This window comes from Hydra viridissima, unplaced genomic scaffold (assembly GCF_058129835.1).
Source record: "Hydra viridissima isolate aposymbiotic clone 2 unplaced genomic scaffold, HvirCarnegie_v1 scaffold_4, whole genome shotgun sequence".
In the NCBI taxonomy this organism is placed as follows: Eukaryota; Metazoa; Cnidaria; class Hydrozoa; order Anthoathecata; family Hydridae; genus Hydra; species Hydra viridissima.
The window spans coordinates 13011032-13030986 of NW_028324303.1; the positions used below are offsets into that span (position 1 = coordinate 13011032).

The following is a 19955-nucleotide window of genomic DNA, read 5'->3' on the forward strand; positions in this document are numbered from 1 at the left end:
CTTGCGATTAATAAGTTCAAAATTTGACTCGTCCGAGAAAATTACTTTTCTCCATCGCTCTACAGTCCATGCAGCTCTCTCTTTGTACCATTTTCTTCGCTTGAGACGGTCTTTGATACTTAATAGTGGCTTCTTTGTTGCAAGGTATGAATTGAGATGTTTTTTCTTCATAAGCTTGCTAATTGTTGATCGGCTAACTTGATGTGCACCCAACGCTGCACGTAGGAGTATTTGACGATTTTAGCTGGCCAAAATTATTTCTCTCATTTTAACAGCTGAAAACTTTACCATATGACAAGAAATTGTAAATTAAATGTTTTTTGTACAAATCCAAGCCAGTGGCGTTCAATATAAGGGAAAGATGGGTACTTTAGGGATTACATTTTATTCTATTCAATAGGATTTGAGGAAATAAAAGATATATTATTTTTCAAACTTTATTATGGTAAATAACATACTATATTTTGATATTTAATTAGATTCCACTTCGTCATTGTCAGAACATTCTTCATTTTCGTTGTTTTCAGTGTCGGAATCTTGGACTTCTCCAGGAAGAAGCAATTCCACAGCTTCTTTTGAAAAAGGCTTTGTAAGTTTGTGTTTCTTTTTCCCAATGCTGGACAACAGAGGGTCGGATGTTAACAATAACCTATTGATGATATCTTAGTTACAATTTAGGCAGTATCCAAAGTATACTGTCTGAACTTTTCTACATCAATCTTGTGGCCACTGGAAATTACTTCTAGGATAATTTTCATTCTGGAAATTAAACGGAAGTCTGCTCCAGTGATATCTGCAGATGTTTCCGGGTCGTTGAAGAATCTTCTGCTTGTGTTGCCGTTATTGGTATTCCCAAATCCAACCTTAGGTATGCCGACAAGAATGCCCATTTTGCTCTTGAATTCATCTTGAATTTTCTTTTTCCTATCTGAGATGAGTTTATTCTCATCTTCAACCAGTGGTGGTTGCTGCGTTACAGACTTTTCCGTCATTCATAGTTAACATCATCACATGTTCTACTGCTATGTCTTGAAGTTGAGTTGGTTTCAAGCCTGCAATTTTGTTTTCCATGTAAGCAATTTCTTCAGCTATTACATCAGCAGCTTCTTTTTTTCGAATTGGCCTGCAAAACCTTGGAGACGATGGTGTAGGGTTTTGCCAGATAACCTTTTTATTTACTCCACAAGTTAGCTGTAATGGAACCATTGAGCATTGAAATATACTGGCATCAGAATTAGAGTCATCCTCAAACTTTTGATTAAACTGTGTCTGCTGGGAGCCATCACAACCCCATTTCGTAGATAATTTCATATGTTTACGCCCACTTTTCGTTAGAGTCTTGATAACTTCTTCTAAATACAACACCAATCTTTCGGCAGTATGGTTTAACAGACTTTGTAAGTCTACTTCAGCTAAACTTTCTGTGACTGTGAACGAATCAGGATCAGGAAAACAATTTTTTTTTTTCTTCGACCAAAATACTGTAGCAGGGCCATTGCTTCTTGTCACTTGTACGTACGATTTCATATTGAGATTTTGTTAGGCCTGCGTCAGTAAATATTAAAAGAGCCTCTAACGGTGTTAATGATTTTTTTGTAGGTTCAAGACTGCTGCGATAGGCTTTTTTATACTTTCCCGCTCGTTTGGGAGATGTTTTAAGATCTTTGAGGACGGTTGCAGCACTTCTTTTGTCACTTGTTGTCAAACAAGTTTCAGCTGCAAAAACAATAGCTTCTGGTTCCACATCTTTCCTGAGCTGTTCTGTTTTTCTCCTCTTTGAACGTTCACTAGAATCGACAAAACTTTTTCTTGGTCGTCCTGCTGATGATGGAGTGGATGGGGTACCCGGTATTTGAAAACTCCCTTGCAGCCAAGGGCCATGCTTCTTAATAAATATTTTATGAGTTCTGGATGAAGACGACCACATTTTTCTAAAAATAGCTTTCAACCTCGACATTTGACGCTTGTATACTGTTTTTAGTTCTTCGGTACATGGGCGCCGGCAGGATTTTTTACAAGGGGGGGGGGCAAAATAAAATTCAACAGTGATATTTCAAAAACAACATAAATGCATTAATTAATCAAGTCATTTTATCAGACCAGTGACAACAAAAAATTAAAGAAAATGTAAAAATAAAAACACAAGGATTAAATCATTGTTATTCAGTAAATAGAAATTGTAGTCGTCTGCGTTCACTGCCAAACTTATTTACAATTTGTTCCATAAACTCAGGTTTTCTGGAGCGTATTTTTTCACGATGCGCGCTCAGCATGCAAAGCCCACACAAACGCTCATTGAACATGGTTGATCGTAGCCAAGTCTTCACGCGCCGCAATGTACTAAATGATCTTTCTACAGTACATGTTGTTGTTGGCAGTGTTATTAAAATGAGCAAAGCTTCACAAACAGCAGGGTAGAACACAGTCCTTAGTAGTAAATCTGTGAATTCGTTTATTGTGTTTTTAAAAGATTGAATGGCCCAAAAATCAAACCAAATTACACTATCGAGTTTAAAGTTATCAATTTTGTATACTTCATTGACAGTTGACATTTTCTCAATAAATTTTTCACGAGTTAAAGTTCTCATCTTCGCAGAATGAAGAAAACAAAGATTAAATTGAGCAATGTTATCTTCTGAGAACCGCGTTTGAAGCGAATCGATTAATGAATCGAGATAAGGGATATACATAGCCTGGCGAAAGTATTCCTCGACATTTGTATCCGTTGCTCCACAATTGTTTCGGTATAACTGCCTTGAACATTGCCTTGGTGGTGTTAGTTGAATGTACAACTTTCCAGACAACTGGATCACTCTCTTGTAGATATCTTCACTGAAATGCATATCTGCCTTGTTACGGTGTAGATTTATAACCAAGAGCAATTCGTGAATGTGTCTCTGTACTTGTGGAAGGTCTAGTTGAATGGATTGAAGTGCTTGAGTACAGAGTTCCAGGAGAGCTGAGTAAACTGAAATGATAATTAGTCCAAATAAAAAAGTTGTTGAGCTGGATGCTAACAACAACTGATGTGCCAATTGACGTGTGTTTCCGGTTGCTTCATTAGATAACACATCCAACTGCGTAAATATTTGGTCAAAATTATCACAAAACACTCGTATGCTCTTATACTTTGCAGTCCATCGAGTCTCGCAGAGAAGAGGAACGTTGGGTATCATTGACCTTCTCTTAGGACTTTCACGGAAGAATGCAATAATTGACTTGATAGTACCAATTGTATTGCGAATTTGCGGAAGTGCACTCAGATCATTTACAACCAAGTTCAGTCTATGTGATGAGCAATGAACAAAAGCTGCCTTTGAATATTTCATTCTAATTCTTGATTGGACGCCGTTATCCTTTCCTGCCATGGTTGAGCAACCATTATATCCTTGACCTAACAGACGATCTAAATTGAGACCTAATGATAAACACTTGCTTAATATGGCGTCGGAAATTGAAGCTGCAGACATGTCGTTCAGTGGAACAAATCCAAGGAATTCTTCCCGAATCATTTGCTCTTTTGTTGGGTAGACAAAGCGTATTCCAATGGATAGTTGTTCTCTCCCTGAAATATCGGCTGTTTCATCAGCTAATACTGAGAATCCAATGGAGTTATTTGCAGCTGACACAATATCATTTACCAGAATCTGTTCAGATATTTTGATCAATTCTTTTTCGGTTTGATGTGATGTATATTTTGCATTCTTTGCAGCAGTATCAAGGTGATTTTTTATAATCTTATCACCAGCCTCAATTCGAAAGTTCAATAGCTGATGCATATTTCCTTTACTTCCTTCCTTCCCTCGCAGAGCCAAATCATTTGTTCCACACAACAAAATCGTTGAAAGGATAGAAAAGAGCTTCTGTCTGTTTGCTTCAACAATGCGTTTTACAGAATCATCAAGTTGACATACAATTTCCTTGTTTGGATTTCTTCTTACTGCCATGAAGTTTTCAGCATCTTGTTGAGAACACATATGCCATGACGATGACATGTGATTTCGAGCACATTCGTTAAAATCCTTATATTTTCTTAAGGCTGTAGTAATAAATGCACCTTGAAAACCTCGATGTACCTTTTGTGGGAAAAGAATGCAATATATACAAACAGCACCTTTAAGTTTTAAAGAGTACGCCAGCCAAGGAGCATATTGAACCAACCATGCATGTCTAAACCGTCGCTTTCCAGCTTCATGTTCTGGCACATCTTTTTTAAAATCATAAGTTTCATGGGGCTTGAATGGCTTGGTAAGTATATGATACTTGAGATCATCATTAATTCTAGCTGTTGCCTGAATATAAAGTCCAACATCGAAAACTGAGTTACCGTTATCATTTTTACATTCTGATGATTTATCTCCAATCATAACCTCTGACGTTTTCTGCATGTTTCCATTGCATGCATCAACATCTTGTTGCTGTCTTGCATCACAATCGGTTTCACTTGGTGCCACTACCGGTTGAGGAAGAGTAATATGTTCCTGTGTAAGAGTAATAGGTTCCTGAGGAAGAGTAATATGTTCCTTATAATAATCAACATTTAGCTAGCAAAAAACACAAGGTAGTAGTATTATTAAAATGAATATAACACAATAAATTGGAAAAAAATAAATAGAAATACAATACAAGCAAGAAATATTTTGCCAACAAACAAAAAAACAACAGCATAAAAAAGTAAATGAAAATGACACATTAAAAAATAATTTAAAAAATTTGATCACTGTATCCAATTCTTTCTTCGTTTGTTCGAAATTTATTTGTTTGCGTTACGAAAACAAATAAACTACGCAAATTGCGTAAGAACTTTGTTATTTTAATTCGATTTCTTTTTTTTTTATTATTATTTCCTTTATTTTCCTTTTTTTTCTTCCTCTCTTCTTTTTGGTTTATATACTTCTCCTTTATCTATTGTTTTTTTCTATTTGTTCCTTTTTTATTTTTCTATGATCTGTTTCTATCATATTTTTTTTTTCAACTTTCATTCAAACATCTTTTTTTTAAAATATAAAATATGCCTTTATAAAAAAGCTTCCGCCATCGTGGAAGTCATTGCATTTGATAGTAATATTTCATTTAAAAAAAAAAAAATCTTTTAACAGTTAAAAGAAATTTTGTGAATATTAAAGTTTGTTATTTTGCTTTTTCAGGGAGGGGGGGGGGGCAACTGCCCCCCCCCCCCTTGCCCATGCCTGCCGGCGCCCATGCTTCGGTATATTGATTTCTTGATAACAAATTTTGATCAGCTTAGTCCATTTTTTCATTGAAATTTGGAGCCTCCTGCTGCTGAATACTGTTGTAGAAATCCAAACGAGAGATTGTTTGCATTCCTGATGACCCATCTAGAAAAAAAAATTAAGTTGAAAAATTCATCTTGGACCTTGATGTGCTTAGAACATGATTAAAATTTAGATGGCATCAACAGGCAGTTGAAATTAAGATTTTTAAGTAGCTAGTGGTATGAACTCATAGAAAAATGAAAAAAACTAAGAGGGTTTCAATGCGCACTACAACTTTTTCACTTTTAAAGTCAAAATTTACTTTAAAATTCGTTAAGAAAATGCTAAGTTTCATGGTACATAACTTTTGTGGTAATTAATACTTCAAAACGGTAGTAAGAGTAAAAAATGTACATACCTGTCATAGATTCATCCATGATATAACACTGTAAAACTTCTGTTGTAAACACTTGTACACAGCTTCAATAAACACCACTAAAATCGCTCGTAAATAAAATGAACCACGCAGTTATAGATCGGATATTTAACTAGACTGTGTAGTTCCAGTTACTACTTTTATAACCAAACCATTAACTGCTCATTAAGCGACCATTATCGAGAGATAATAAGGGTAGGTAATTAAGTGGGTACGGCCACTTTTAATAATTCCAATTTTGGCCAGCTAAATCGTCATGTTTGGGTTGCGTCTAGCGAGCATAATTGCTTTATTTTCGTCCCTTTCTGACATTTTTTTGGGACGACCAGAGCAACTTTTGTCTTTGACTGTTCCAAACTCGTTATAGTTTTTGAGCGTTGTTCTAACGCTGCATTTACTGATTTCAAGTTGACATTCTATTTCTCGATTGCTGAGACCACTTTTGTTTAGGCCAACAACTTGCCAATTTGTTTCAATTGATATGCTCCTTAAACCCATATTTTTGTTGTTGCAATTTTAAAGTTTTAAGTAACTGTATTTCAAATGATATTTCTGCCTCTTCAATTTATTCCTCTTATATTTTTTATAGACTAATATTAATTAGCAGAGAGTTTTTAACAAAAATTTACCAAAAAAGTTTTGCTCAAAGGAATTAAACGAGTGTGCTAATACTTTTTAAATGAGTGCCCTAATACTTTGGCACGCTTAATTTCAGACATTTTTCCGAGTAAGTCATTAAACTTCTAATTAACTCATAAAAAAATAAGCAGGTTGACAATATTTGGCATTATAGTTAAATTTAATTGGTTTTACGTTTCATTAAAAAAAAAAAAAACTAGTTTAAAACTAAAATTACTTTACAACTTATATTGATTTGAAGTTGTCTATAATAAAAAAAATTACGAGTGCGCTAATACTTTCTGGAAGCACTGTATATACTAAATTAATATATAATTGCTATATAGTCTGAAGCCTAAAGAGTATATAGCTTTAAGCATAATTCTATATTTAGTTTTCACTTCCTTTCTATTGCTTAGTGCTTCTTTAAGCTAAGTCTGGATGAGAAAATTTTAATTTAGAGCATTTAATACATGCATCTGAAATATATATTCCATTTACTTATATGCTAATTATATTTAGTAAAAGCTAAATATAAAAATATTGATTACACATGTTTAACAATGCAGTATATATGCAAACCTATATGCATATATATATACATGCATACATGCATAAATACATGCATACATACATGCATACATACATGCATACATACATACATACATACATACATACATACATACATACATACATACATACATACATACATACATACATACATACATAAATACAGTATGTATGTATACCTATTATTTATCTTTTTAATATATATTGTTAAGTGTTTTGTTGATTTATTTAGTATGTTTAGGGTGTGTACAAAAGTTAATGCAGCACTTTCGTGCAGCATTATAAGAATTTTTCGTTTTTACCACTCTAAGACCGGTTATTTTGGATACCAACCTAAGCAATTTTTGCAAAGTAAGATGATGTTTTAATTATTATTTAACTAATTTTATTTAAAGAGCTCTAAGTTATTATTTTTTAACATTGTGATTAATATTTACTTACTTAGACAATGTTTACACTTTTTTAGTCTCTCATCAGGTTTTTTTTTTTTTTTTTTTTTTTAAAAAAAAAAAGTGTAACACCTCTAATGTTGGTTTTATTAATAAATTTTATTAATGTAGGTTTTTACTAACTTTTATAGATGTCCAACATCCCAAGGTTCAAAATGCCATAGAGTTTTTTAGACATAATGGTTACAAGTATGCAAGAATCAACCCTCTTACCATTGGGTATGTCTATATATATCATAAAAATCCTATATTGGTTTGTGCCATTTACATCTTTATCCTATTAAATACTAGCTATATCATATGACTAGCACCAGCTTTTTCCCACGCTAAAACTATAATAACAAATAAAATTTAAGGTAAAATAAACAAAAGAGCAGAAAAAAAATATTGCATTGATTTGTGTAATCATATAAATGCATATTAAATAGCAGCTGCTTCTTTTTTGTGCTTGTGGCATAGACAATGCAAAAGTTGGTCATGTATGATACAAACTGTATTTTTTTAGATTGCTGTTTAAAAATAGCAAATCAACTTTAAATATATATTTCCTTATAATAAACAAATAGGTTTATAATGATTTTGTGTTTGTTTTTTTTCTTACATTATTTATTGGATTCCCAAACAAGCATTGTTTTTTACAACAGCTAAAATAACAAGATCGATAACAAAAGTTTCATTAAAATAGTTTTGGTGGATGCACCAGTATCAATGAGGCTGACAACATATATAGAGAGGGATAAGTTAAAAGTAGTTAAGTCTTGCCTGCAATCAGATTGCTTAAAAACATTTAAGAATAAAGATGGTTGTTTAATTATAATTTTTTTCAAAAAAATGTTTAGGTATAACCAGTTTGGTAAAACTAAAAAAAATGGGTATGGATTTGATTGTTTACTAACGTTTTAATCTTGGTTTTTTTATCAGAAAATTAGCAAACATATTGCTCTTGTTACAATAATTTTCATTCCATTTTTTAGCAATTAATATTTTTGTATAAATATACATAAAAAATGAATTTAAAAAAGATATATATTTTTTTCTTACATTAAGTCTATTTTGATTAATTTGATAAAAGTAAATTAATTTTTGCGACACAATTTTTGCTAAACTTAAAAAGAACCTTTTCCCCCTAAAACAATGGGTTGACCACATAATTTTATTTTTTGGTTCCTGCATAAATACATCTTGCTTATGCATACATTAAGTTAGTTTCAATTAGCATTTTCTTAAAATTTTTGTTTAAGTGGCAGTCCAACTTTGGATGATGTGCTTGATGAAGTTTTCTTCAAAAGTGGAGGTCATTACATTTACTTTTTATTTGTATTTTATGTTTTATTGAAAAAAAAAACATTTGCATTAAAACCTCCAAAGTGTTTATAATGTTTTTTACAGATAAAAATGAATTAAAAAGCTTACTACAGCATTTAAAATCTTCATACTGTGGAGAAATTGCATTTGAGATAGAACACATTCAGGTATTGGTTTTCTCTACTTTCTACTTTTTCTTTTCGTTCCCTAAATTAACTTTCTATTAGCCATTAATTTAGATTTTTAGAAAGTTGATCATTTTCCGAGAGTGAAAAAATTTTTTGAGAGAATTTGTAGATGTTTAACAAATAAGTATTAAGTATTTACATTTTGTCTCGTGTTTTTTTTGTTAGCTGATTGCCGAGTTCATTTAGAAAACAAAATATATTTGAAATGGTTTTTTATTCTATACTTTTGCCAGCAATTTTCAAAATTTTTTAAAACCATTTTGAAGAGAATTTTAACTATTAGCTTATTGAAAAAGATTGGTTTTATGAAGTTGTGGAAAATAACTATAAAGAAAGAAGTACAATAGAGAGGCAGAAAAGAATTTTCCAACTTCTCATGAATTCACAGGTAACATATCAAGGATTATGAAGATTCTTTTAAGTTTCACTCTAAAGTATTGTGTAAAATGCATTACACGAAAATTTTACCTAAATTTTAGCTGTTTTTTTTTTTTGTTTTTTTTTTGAAGGTCTTTGAAAACTTCCTTGGGAAAAAATTTCCTACACTAAAAAGATACAGCAGTGAGGGTTGTGAAAGCATGCTTGCTTTTTTTGACGAGTTGTTACTGGCAAGTTTTGAAGGTAATCAAGGATTTTATGTAACCCATTCCTTTAATTCCTTTTTACTGTTTTATTTTTAAGCATTTTAATTTATTTGTAAATTTTGGTGATGTTTTTAGAAAGTGTAGAAGATATTCTCCTGTCAATTCCTCACAGAGGAAGATTAAGTTTGCTAACAGGCTTACTTCAATTTCCTCATTCACAATTGTTTCACAAGGTAATTAAGTAAAAAAAACTTTGTTAAAATCTTTCAGCAAGTAGAAAAAACAAAAACTTTTCAACTTTTTCTAGTAGGTTTTTTATAAACAACTAATGGGATATTGCTGTTATTAATTGCTGATTATCTGTTAGCATTGTGTAGTATCCGTTGAAGATATGGTATTAGCTATAATAGAGATTCATTTTTGCAAGATTTTTACTTTTATAAAACATGGATTTTTTTCTTGGTAACTAATCGACAGTATAACGTGTATACACTAGAAACTGTCTGTTTGACACTTATCTAGGCTGATTAACTTATAAATTTATACATCCTCAATTAATTTGTTAATTAATGAACTCTCTGGTTAAGTTAAAACTAGTTTTTAACAAATAACATGTCAATATTTTACTTTATTTTTATAAATCTACGTGTAAGTTAACGTTAATGTATAAATCTTATTTTACATTTTGATTTCTTTTCTCTGAACAACTTTTTTGATTTATAGATTTTTTTTTCCAGATAAAAGGAAACCCTGAATTTGAATCTACTTTTAAATTTACGGGTGATGTCATTTCCCATTTAGGTAGGGGATGAATCCTTTCCAATGTGTTTGAATTTTAATATGTTTTTGTAAAAATCATAAAATATTTAAATCTCTAAAAATGATTTTACACATTTGAGAAATTTAAAAAACAATTTTAAGCTTAAAAAGTTAGGAAAAAAATTTACCACAGATGACATGTTTGCCTCTTATGAAAAAGATGCATTCAAATTATGTTTAGCATGTTCAATCAATGATAGTCACGGTGCACATACTCTTCATGTTACAATGCTACCCAACCCTTCTCACTTGGAGGCAAGCCATCCAGTTGTCATGGGCAAAACAAGAAGTAGACTGTTAACAAAAAAATACGGAGACTATGGAAATATGGAAAACCGCAATAAAGTGCTTAGTGTCTTAGTACATGGTGATGCAGCAATGGCTGGACAGGTGAGATTATTTAGGTATAAAATCTGATTTCCTTAGAAAATTTAGATTTTAAAACTTTTAAAACACACTCCTGTGGGCTTTTTTTCACTTATTTTGCAATTTAGCACGTTTTTATAAATTTAGTTCTCAATTGACAGGGAATTGTAATGGAGTCATTATGTCTTTCACAATTACCAAATTTTGATGTTGGAGGAAGCATCCATTTAGTTGTAAACAATCAAGTTGGGTTTACAACACCATATGATAGAGGAAGGTATGTTAAGTAATTGCAAACAATTAAAAATGGTTTGTAGCATTCTAAAATTGTAAATAATCAATTGTTATATTATTTTTCTATACAAATTAATTTATGAGCAAAAGTGTCACTATTTACTGCATTAGCTATTGTGCAACTTTTTTAAAATTGGTTTATCACAATAAATTAACTCTGACAGAAAAATTAAATGTTTTTCAGTTTGAAAATTTTAAAAAACTGTTAGTATGTATACTGATGTATAAGTCAAGACTAGCGGTCATTTAAAATGGGTCAAATCAGCTTATATTCTAAATTTTTTATTACACTTAGTAAGACTTTTGAAACAAAAAAGTTAAGAGAATATTTTTTTAAGGTTAAACTTTTAAAAACTTAGCTGAAGTAAAATTATATTTCTTTGGTAAAAAAAAAAAATAAATAATAGATACTTTAGTTTATTTTCCCATAATCAAAACCTTTTTAGTAGTGAAAATGAAAGCCAAGGTGAAAACTATAACTATCCAAATATTACTCACTATATACAACTAAATATTACTCACAATATTACAACTATAACTATCCAAATATTACTTAGTGTTACCATATAAATGACTTCCCAGTTAAGTCTTCAATTTATCTTTTTTATGGGAAAAAAAGTGTAAAGTGTGAGTAATTTCCTATTACAGTAATACACATTTTTGATTTTTCTTTTTAAATAAAATATGCATTTGAATGCAGCAGGTCAGCAATATTTAATTAAACAGAAAAGTTTTTCTGATTCATTAGAATTTTACCTCTAAAAAATATCTTCTAAACAGAGATTCTTATGTTACTAATTTTAAACTTAAATTGCTTTTAAAAAGTTTTCAGAGGAATATAGTATTTTGGCAGCTGAAACAGAAGAAAAAAAATTTTCTTTTTTTTATCGTTATTTAAGGATGCAGGAAATTATAAAAAATTATTAGTTTGTCGATGAAAATTATTTATCTGCATTTTTTTTAAAAAAAGCTTTTTAACTTGTTCTAGCTCAATGGCTCATTGTTCTGATATTATGAAAATGGTTGGTTACCCTATTATACATGTTAATGGTGACTCTCCTGAAGTTAGTTGTTTTTTGTTTTTTTTTAAATCTTAATGTTCATGTTTTTTTTTCATATATTGTAAAAAAAATTTTATTTCTTTCTTAGTTTCAAAGCAAAATTTTCATACTCTGTGCCTTATATTTTTAATTATGCAGGAAGTTGCAAAATCTGCAAGAATTGCCTTAAATTACAGGAACAGGTTCAACAAAGACATTATCATAAATATGCATTGTTTTAGGCGATGGTTAGTTCAATTCACTTATATTTATCATATCATTATGTTTGTTTTATATTTTGTTTATCTGATAATTAAATTTTTTTTTTAATAAAAACTTTCTCAGTCAATTTCACTTTTTTTTTTTCTGTAAAAGTTCTTTTAAATTTTCCCTTGTTATTGAAGACCCTAAATAGTTTAAGTAATGTTAAATATTTTTATAGGGGACACAATGAAATTGATGATCCAACATATACAAACCCAGGAATGTATAAAACCATCTACTCTCGCTCTTCTGTCCCAGATCTCTATAAAAATAATCTCCTCAATCAAGGGATTATTAATGAGAATGATGTAAAAACATCCATTGACAGCTATGAAAAATTTTTAAATGATCAACTGAATAAATCAGATGAATTTGTTATGCACTGGTCACCATTTAAAGGAAACTGGAATAATATGAAACAACCTGACTATGAAAACACAACTACATGGGACACAGGTGTTGTATCCTTGATGTATTGATTATATTTTCTGTGTTAAATATTAATTATAAGTATTAAAATGTATCAATTATATTTACAAAATTAAAAGTATAGTTTTATGAAAGCTGTTCATATTTTTTTACAGGTTTTGATGTAAATTTATTAAAGATGATTGCTTCTAAGTCTGTTGAAGTTCCATCAACATTCTCAATTCACTCAAACTTGGAAAAGAATTTTTGTAAGGCACGTTTATCTAAAATGGAAGATGGCTCTGCAATAGATTGGGCCACAGCTGAAGCTTTGGCTGTGGGTTCGTTAATTATGGAAGGTAAAGTGGATTTTAATTCTATTTTCAATGTACCGCTATTTTTAAAATTTAACAAATTTAAGCCCTTAAGGGTCAGCAATTATATACAACTACAATTTCCTTATAAAAACATTTGTAATGTGGAGTAAACATTTAGTAATTATTAAATTTTGAATTTTGTAAATATCTATAATATCTAGGATATTTTTTTAAGAGCTTTTGATACTTATTTTGGTTTTGTTGTTTTACTATCTATTGTGATTTATTACTTATTATGTCACATATTTATCTTTGTGTCATTTTTTTTTTTTTTTTTACTCGTACTCTCATTGAGAAGCTTGCAAGTATAAAGTCAGAGATATTAATGTTTTTAGGTTGTTGTTAATTGACTAAAAATTGAAAAGAGTTGAAATAATTTAGGAAATTTTGTTCGTATTTGTGGTCAAGATGTTGGACGTGGTACATTTAGTCATAGACATTTCATGTTTGTTGATCAACAAACTGAGGAAATACATATTCCACTAAATTATTTGTCTAAAGATCAAACTGGCTTTCTTGAAGTAAGTCTTACACATTTAAATAAATTTCCTTACAAATTAGCTTTCTTATACATTTAAATAAATAAAACCTTGGGACACTCATTGTTAATGTATTCATTTTGTTTGAAGCAGAATATTTTTTATTAAATGTAATAATTAATATAGGTTGTAAATAGTCCTTTATCAGAAGAAGCAGTGTTAGCTTATGAATATGGGGTAAGTATTGAAAACCCAAATCATTTAGTGGTATGGGAAGCACAGTTTGGAGACTTTTTCAATGGTGCTCAAATCATTATTGACACATTCATATCTAGTGGTGAAAGTAAGTTTTTTTTGATCTATGATGAATATATTGTTGATCAAACTGCTATTTAATTGCTTGCTTTTTTAACTTTTTTAGTTTTTTCTCTCTTGTCTCATTAGTAAAATGGCTTTTACAAAGTGGTTTAGTTCTATTGCTTCCACATGGTATGGATGGGGCAGGCCCTGATCATTCCAGTTGTAAGCTAGAAAGGTTCTTGCAGGTGTGTATTATCTAAGACAAAGGTCACTAAAATTGGCTTTACAAAATGATCAATTTTTCTTTATTCTTGCTGTTTAAAGTAATTTTTCTTCTTTTTTACCTCTTTGTTTCTTTTTTGGATTTGTGCACAGTTATCAGACAGCTCGGAAAACAGTGTTGATAGCGACAATGTTAATATGCAGATTGTAAATCCAACAACACCTGCTCAATATTTTCATTTGCTTAGACGTCAGGTTTCTTGTAAATTTCTATAGTTGTTTTCTCTATTATTTAAGTCTGTTTATCTCTTTAAAGACCGAAAACAGCCTTAGTTTTGGTTTGTCTTTTTATTTCAGAGTTTTATCTAAATAATGTCAAAAAATGTTTAGCTGCAGTTTAAATTAAGTTAAAAAAATTAGTTCATTATTTAAAAACTAACAATCACATTTATTTTTTAATTTACATGCATAATAATGGTGGAGGACAATAGGTTTTTGCATAATTTCTTATTTTATTTTTAGCAAGTTCGAAACTTTCGAAAACCTTTAATAGTGGCATCTCCAAAATTAATTCTGAGAATGTCTGTAAGACAGATTTTGTTTTTGAGTAATTTTTTGATCAGGGAATAAAAAAAAAGTTTATCATAAATTTTTTTTTATAATAATTTTGTATTTTGTTTGGTTTTTTATATATATATATACAGTATCGGACAAAACATGGTGGACAAACTCAAATTTAGAACAAAAGTTAATCAAAAACTAAAAAGAACTAGTAAAACAATTGTACATATTAATTTTTAAATAGTTTATTATGTTCTTAACAAAATTTAAAACGTTTGAATCATACTAAGAATCACAAAAAAAATTTATAACACATTTTTCTCAACAAACTACATTTTTCCTTGGACAAAACAAGGTGGACAAATCAAAACGAAGCTTTTTTTATAAGATTTCATTGTCTTTATTCAATTTACCGCATTCTTTTGTTTTCACTTTTATCCTAACATTACTCTAAAATAATAAATAGATTTTGGAACGTCTGGCCAATTATTTTTTCAATTAAACTAAAAATAGATTTAACTCGTGATATATGGGGTAAATTTTGCAAAAATTGCAACTTAAAATGGCTTACGACAAATTAGGAAGTGTTTTACGTGAAAATATTATTAAAGATTTTAAAAGCGGAAAACGTCAAGCTGAAATTTGTAGAAAATATAATATAGCTAAATCAACTGTAAGCAAAACTGTCAAATCATTTGGATCTCGTGACTGCTATAAAACAAACCATCAGGGCGGACGTCCAAGAAAAACAACACAAAGACTAGATCGAATAATTGTTAAAGAGCTTAAAAAAGATCCATTTTTGTCATCCACAAAATTAACCGAAAAACTTGAACTACAAATCTCTAATCGCACTGTGCGACGAAGAGCTAACGAAGCAAAATTGTTTTCTCGAATGCCTGCCAAGAAACCGCTAACTTCCTTTAAAAATAGAAAGCTAAGACTTGCGTTTGCCAAAGCACACCAAAATTGGACTGTAGACCAGTGGAAAAACATACTTTTTAGTGATGAATCAAAATATAACCTTTTTGGAAGCGACGGCAAGAAGCGAGTCTGGAGACCAAAGAACACCAGATTCAATACTAAATATACCAAGAAGAGTGTTAAGCATGGAACGTCTGCTATGGTTTGGGGATGTTTCTCAGCACTAGGAACTGGTCCTATTCACAAAATTAATGGAATTATGGACCGCTTTGTTTACAAAGATATAATGGAAGATGTTATGTTACCACATGCTGAATGGGAGATGCCCCTAAAATGGATTTTTCAACAGGATAATGATCCCAAACATACGTCAAAAATTGTAAAACAATGGTTCAAGGACAAGAATATCACCATAATGGAGTGGCCTGCACAAAGCCCTGACTTGAATCCCATAGAAAGTTTGTGGGAAATAATTGACAATAAGATTGAGCGTGCAAATGTGAAGACCAGTGAGGAATTATTTGAACAAATCGAGAAGGCCTGGCGAGAGATTGATATGAGAATTGTTGACTCATTAATTGCGTCTATGCCCCGAAGAATGAAAGAAGTAATTAAAAGTAAAGGAGGTCCTACCAAATATTAAGTCAACTTTTGAAGTTTTTTGAAAAATAATAAGTTAATTTTTGAATTTTTTTGAATTTTCAGTCGATTTTTTGAATGTCCACCTTGTTTTGTCCAAAGAAAAATGTAGTTTGTTAGGGAAAATGTGTTTTAAAACTTTTTTAGTGATTTTTAGTATGATTCAAAAGTTTTAAGTTTTGTTAACAACATAATAAACTACATAAAAAATAATATGTTCAATTGTTTTACTAGTTTTTTTTAGTTTTTGATCAACTTTTGTTCTAAATTTGAGTTTGTCCACCATGTTTTGTCCGATACTGTATATATATATATATATATATATATATATATATATATATATATATATATATATATATATATATATTTTTGCATTCTGTTTTAATGTTATTATCTATAAGGCGGCAACTTCTTCACTAAATGAAATGCAAGAAGGTACCTACTTTAAACCTGTTATTGGTGATACTGTACCACCAGCTTCTGTGGAAAAAGTTGTATTTTGCTCTGGGAAGCACTTTTATGAATTGGAAAAAGAAAGAAATCGACTGAAAGCGCAAAACTTAGCAATAATTAGATTAGAGGTATGTTACATCACATTTCATTTGTTTCTAGACAAACTCTGTATGATTTTTAATCTACATGTTAATTTATCACATTGGTAATGTGGTTTTTCCTAAGATTTGCATAAAGTTAAGAAATAGGAATTTTTTAAGTGTGTTTATAGTTAAAAATATGAAGTTAAATAATTAAAAATTAAGTGTCGAGAAAACAGCAGAAAAATTTAGAGTTTTCTCAAGAAATCTTTGCTACGATAGCATTTAACAAAGTGAAGTTAAAAGTTTGAATTGTCCAGGGTCATGAATTTTACTAATGGGATGACCACATTACTTATGTAATGACCACATTACTTATGAGATGACTCAATATTTCTTGAAAGCGTTTTGTGTTTCCCTATTATAGTCGCTGGTTCCGTTTCCGGCTGAAGAAATCAAAGAAATCATGAAAGGTTACAAGAATGCCAAAGGTGCTTCTTGTCTTGAAAAATTTCATCTCCATTAACATGCTCAATTCAAGGTTTAGTTGACCTATTTTTATCTTTTATCTCTTACTGGTTTTTAGATTTCATCTGGAGCCAAGAAGAACATAGAAACCAAGGTGCTTGGTCATTTGTGAATCCACGTTTTGAAAATTTAATTAGTATTAAGGTAGTTTTATAATTGCCAAGCTATTAATTTTTATAAGTGTTTGACTGTAGATATAGTCAACCATTTTATCTTCCGACTGTTAAGTAAAAATTTTTCAATAAACTTAACTTTACTGAACCCTTTTATCTAAAAAATCTTTCAAGCAATAATAATATATATGGTATAGTATTATTAAACGATTTTATTACATTACACTACAAATTGTTTACAAATTTTATTCGCAATTCTGATATTTACACAAAACTGTATTTCTTCACCTTCAGCTAAGATATGTTGGTCGACCTGTACTCGGTGCTTCTTCTGTTGGTGTAGCAAAATGGCACGCTGATGAGTGCAAGAAGCTTTTCAATGGCTTGTTTTCGGCCTAGTTTTTGCGCGCTTTAGATAATAGATACTATACTATAAAACTGATTTTATACACTTGTATGCCTAGCTAGATTCGTAAGAATATTGATATTCTGAAATGTAAAATTCAATTCACTTTTGTTTTTTGTTTTTTTTTTTCTTTAAATGTCTTAAAAATATTAGAAAACTATTAGAAATGTAAAACGATATATGTATATACAGGTACATAGAAAAATGAGAGCAAATATTATAAAAGCTAATATATTCTGTCTTTTTATATTTATGCAATATCAAGTTTTACATATCAAATTTTTAAATTACCTTTTATTGTAAAAACGGGTATAGGGTATATCCTTGAAAGAACGTTTTTTTAGCAATTTATACTTTTGCTGTTTTAAACAATTCTTCAATGTCATATCTTTTGCCAAACTGTGATAAATGCAACGTTTTTTCGTGAATGTTTTTTTTGTGAGTTTGCACGTTTTGATACCCTTTAACTTATAAAGAAGGCATTCTGAGCACGATTTTTAAAAATGGTTTTAAAAGAAAACAAAATCTTTAGGCAAAATTAAGCAACATTTTTTTTAAAAAAGAAAGTGTTCGTGTACATTCACAAGTGTAAGCAAAGATTTTTTTTTTTTCTCTCTCTCTCTCTCGAAGAAGATTTTTTTTGGTTTAGTCTCCGAATTATTAACAACTTACCTAGCTCCTTATATCGTGATGTGTAAATGGGGCTTAAAATGTTTATTCTTAATACATGCATTTTACATCATGTATAAACCATGGCAACTTATTTTTTCAATTTTTATACTAAAAGATTTACAATGGTTGTGATTCTATCCGAGTTCATCCATTCTTCAGATTTACAAAAATTTAAAACTCAAATTTTCTTAAAAATAATTGAGTACAAAACATGCTCAAACAACATCTTTAAGTTTGCGAACAGAGTAATCAAATTCTTAAGCTTTTTAACCTGTCAACTTTTCATCTGATTCGTATTGAAAACTCTCATCTCCTCCAGTTCTCAATTTGACAAATTGATGTAGTTAAGTGAATTGTGTTATCTTTGTTAATTAAGCTCTGTAGCTTTTGCAATTGGGCCACTTTTTTGTTTAATTAAAGTAAGCTTTTAAACTTATTTTTGAAGGCATAAAATGTAATGCTGATCTTACCCTTTTTTTTTTGCAATATCCTAAACTGGCTATACTTTTTAAAAAAATATTGCATTAATGTTGATAATCTGCAACACATTTTAAATTTCAATTTAAAGGATACACTAGAAGAACAAATTAAATTTGTTAATATCATGTCACCAGTCCCTTGACTGAGTTTAACCTTCCATATAAAGATGTTTCCTTGTTGACAATTTATTGTGATTTTTTCCTCTCCCCCAATGAAATGAAGGAACCGATATATCGTTTAATTTTTTAACGGAAACTTTTTGTCATTGAAGTTGTAAATCACATTGTAAAAGTTTCAGCATACTTTCAATTATATATCCAGTCAACATCATGAAAAGCACTTTTTTTTTTACAATCAAAATCAGTTTATTTGGCATTTTAGTTCTGCAGAGAACACTTATGTTTTCACCTGTTTTAGGTTTTCAAAATGAAGTAATTTTTTTTATTTTCTTAATAAAACAAAACTTTTTAATTTAGGATTTCCAGTTTTATGGCAACTAAAACAAACAAGAAGAGAAAAAAGTTCAGGGGTGATATTTCATTTATATTTATATAATGAATATCCCATTTATTAAAGTTTTTCTTATCACCATCAATCAGAGTTTTTTAAGATTTTTCAAATTAAATCGAAAGCTCGATTTTCAAATTTCAAGATCTTTTTCTTAGCATCAGCATTTGGGATTCAGTTTTTAACCTAATCGTATCTTCAATTAATCAAATCGCATCTTCGTATTTCAAAAACTAATGGCACCTGATTCATACAACAGAAAGCAATATTAAAAATAGCTGATGCTAAACTTAAAACCATCAAAAAATCATCACAAGCCAAAGTGAAGAAAACAGTTTTGACTTAAGTTGACACTGAAAATGTTGTACAAGAAATTAAGTTGCTTTTTCATGTTTAGTATGCAGTAAATTTTTCTAGAAAAATGGTTCAAAGATATTGATTCCTGCAAAGTTAAATCTTGTTTTGTTATATATATATATATATATATATATATATATATATATATATATATATATATATATATATATATATATATATATATATATATATATATATATATATATATATATATACAGTGCTCGAAGTGGGAAAAAAAAAGTAGCGGGATGGTTTTTAATATTTTCTAATCACCATCCCACCTATCCTAAAATTATAGAT

General features: G+C 29.9%; 2 protein-coding genes across 8 annotated transcripts; one reads left to right on the forward strand and one right to left on the reverse strand.

The window, feature by feature from the left end:
• Positions 1–2159: 2159 nt before the first annotated feature.
• LOC149889971 (zinc finger MYM-type protein 1-like) lies at positions 2160–4388 on the reverse strand. The gene has a single exon (XM_090085203.1). It carries the CDS (start codon positions 4386–4388, stop codon positions 2160–2162), a length of 2229 nt encoding a protein of 742 aa, XP_089941329.1.
• A 1306-nt stretch (positions 4389–5694) lies between these two features.
• LOC145182827 (2-oxoadipate dehydrogenase complex component E1-like) lies at positions 5695–18062 on the forward strand. 7 transcript variants are annotated; one of them, XM_090083671.1, is made up of 24 exons: positions 5695–5847; positions 7073–7191; positions 7421–7508; positions 8531–8583; positions 8679–8761; positions 9066–9170; positions 9292–9403; positions 9502–9599; positions 10104–10167; positions 10367–10575; positions 10713–10828; positions 11834–11909; positions 12045–12133; positions 12328–12605; positions 12734–12916; positions 13316–13455; positions 13600–13756; positions 13858–13958; positions 14089–14190; positions 14458–14520; positions 16461–16640; positions 17020–17083; positions 17179–17264; positions 17528–18062. In XM_090083671.1, exons 2-24 carry the CDS (start codon positions 7074–7076, stop codon positions 17630–17632), a joined length of 2670 nt encoding a protein of 889 aa, XP_089939797.1. In that variant the 5' UTR covers positions 5695–5847; position 7073; the 3' UTR covers positions 17633–18062. The 7 variants fall into 7 exon arrangements, 5 of the variants coding, with proteins under 5 accessions (XP_089939797.1, XP_089939801.1, XP_089939799.1 ...); XM_090083675.1 differs by having other exon boundaries at positions 5711–5847; positions 10367–10589; XR_016451383.1 differs by having other exon boundaries at positions 5724–5847; positions 14089–14197.
• The last annotated feature ends 1893 nt before the right edge of the window (positions 18063–19955 follow it).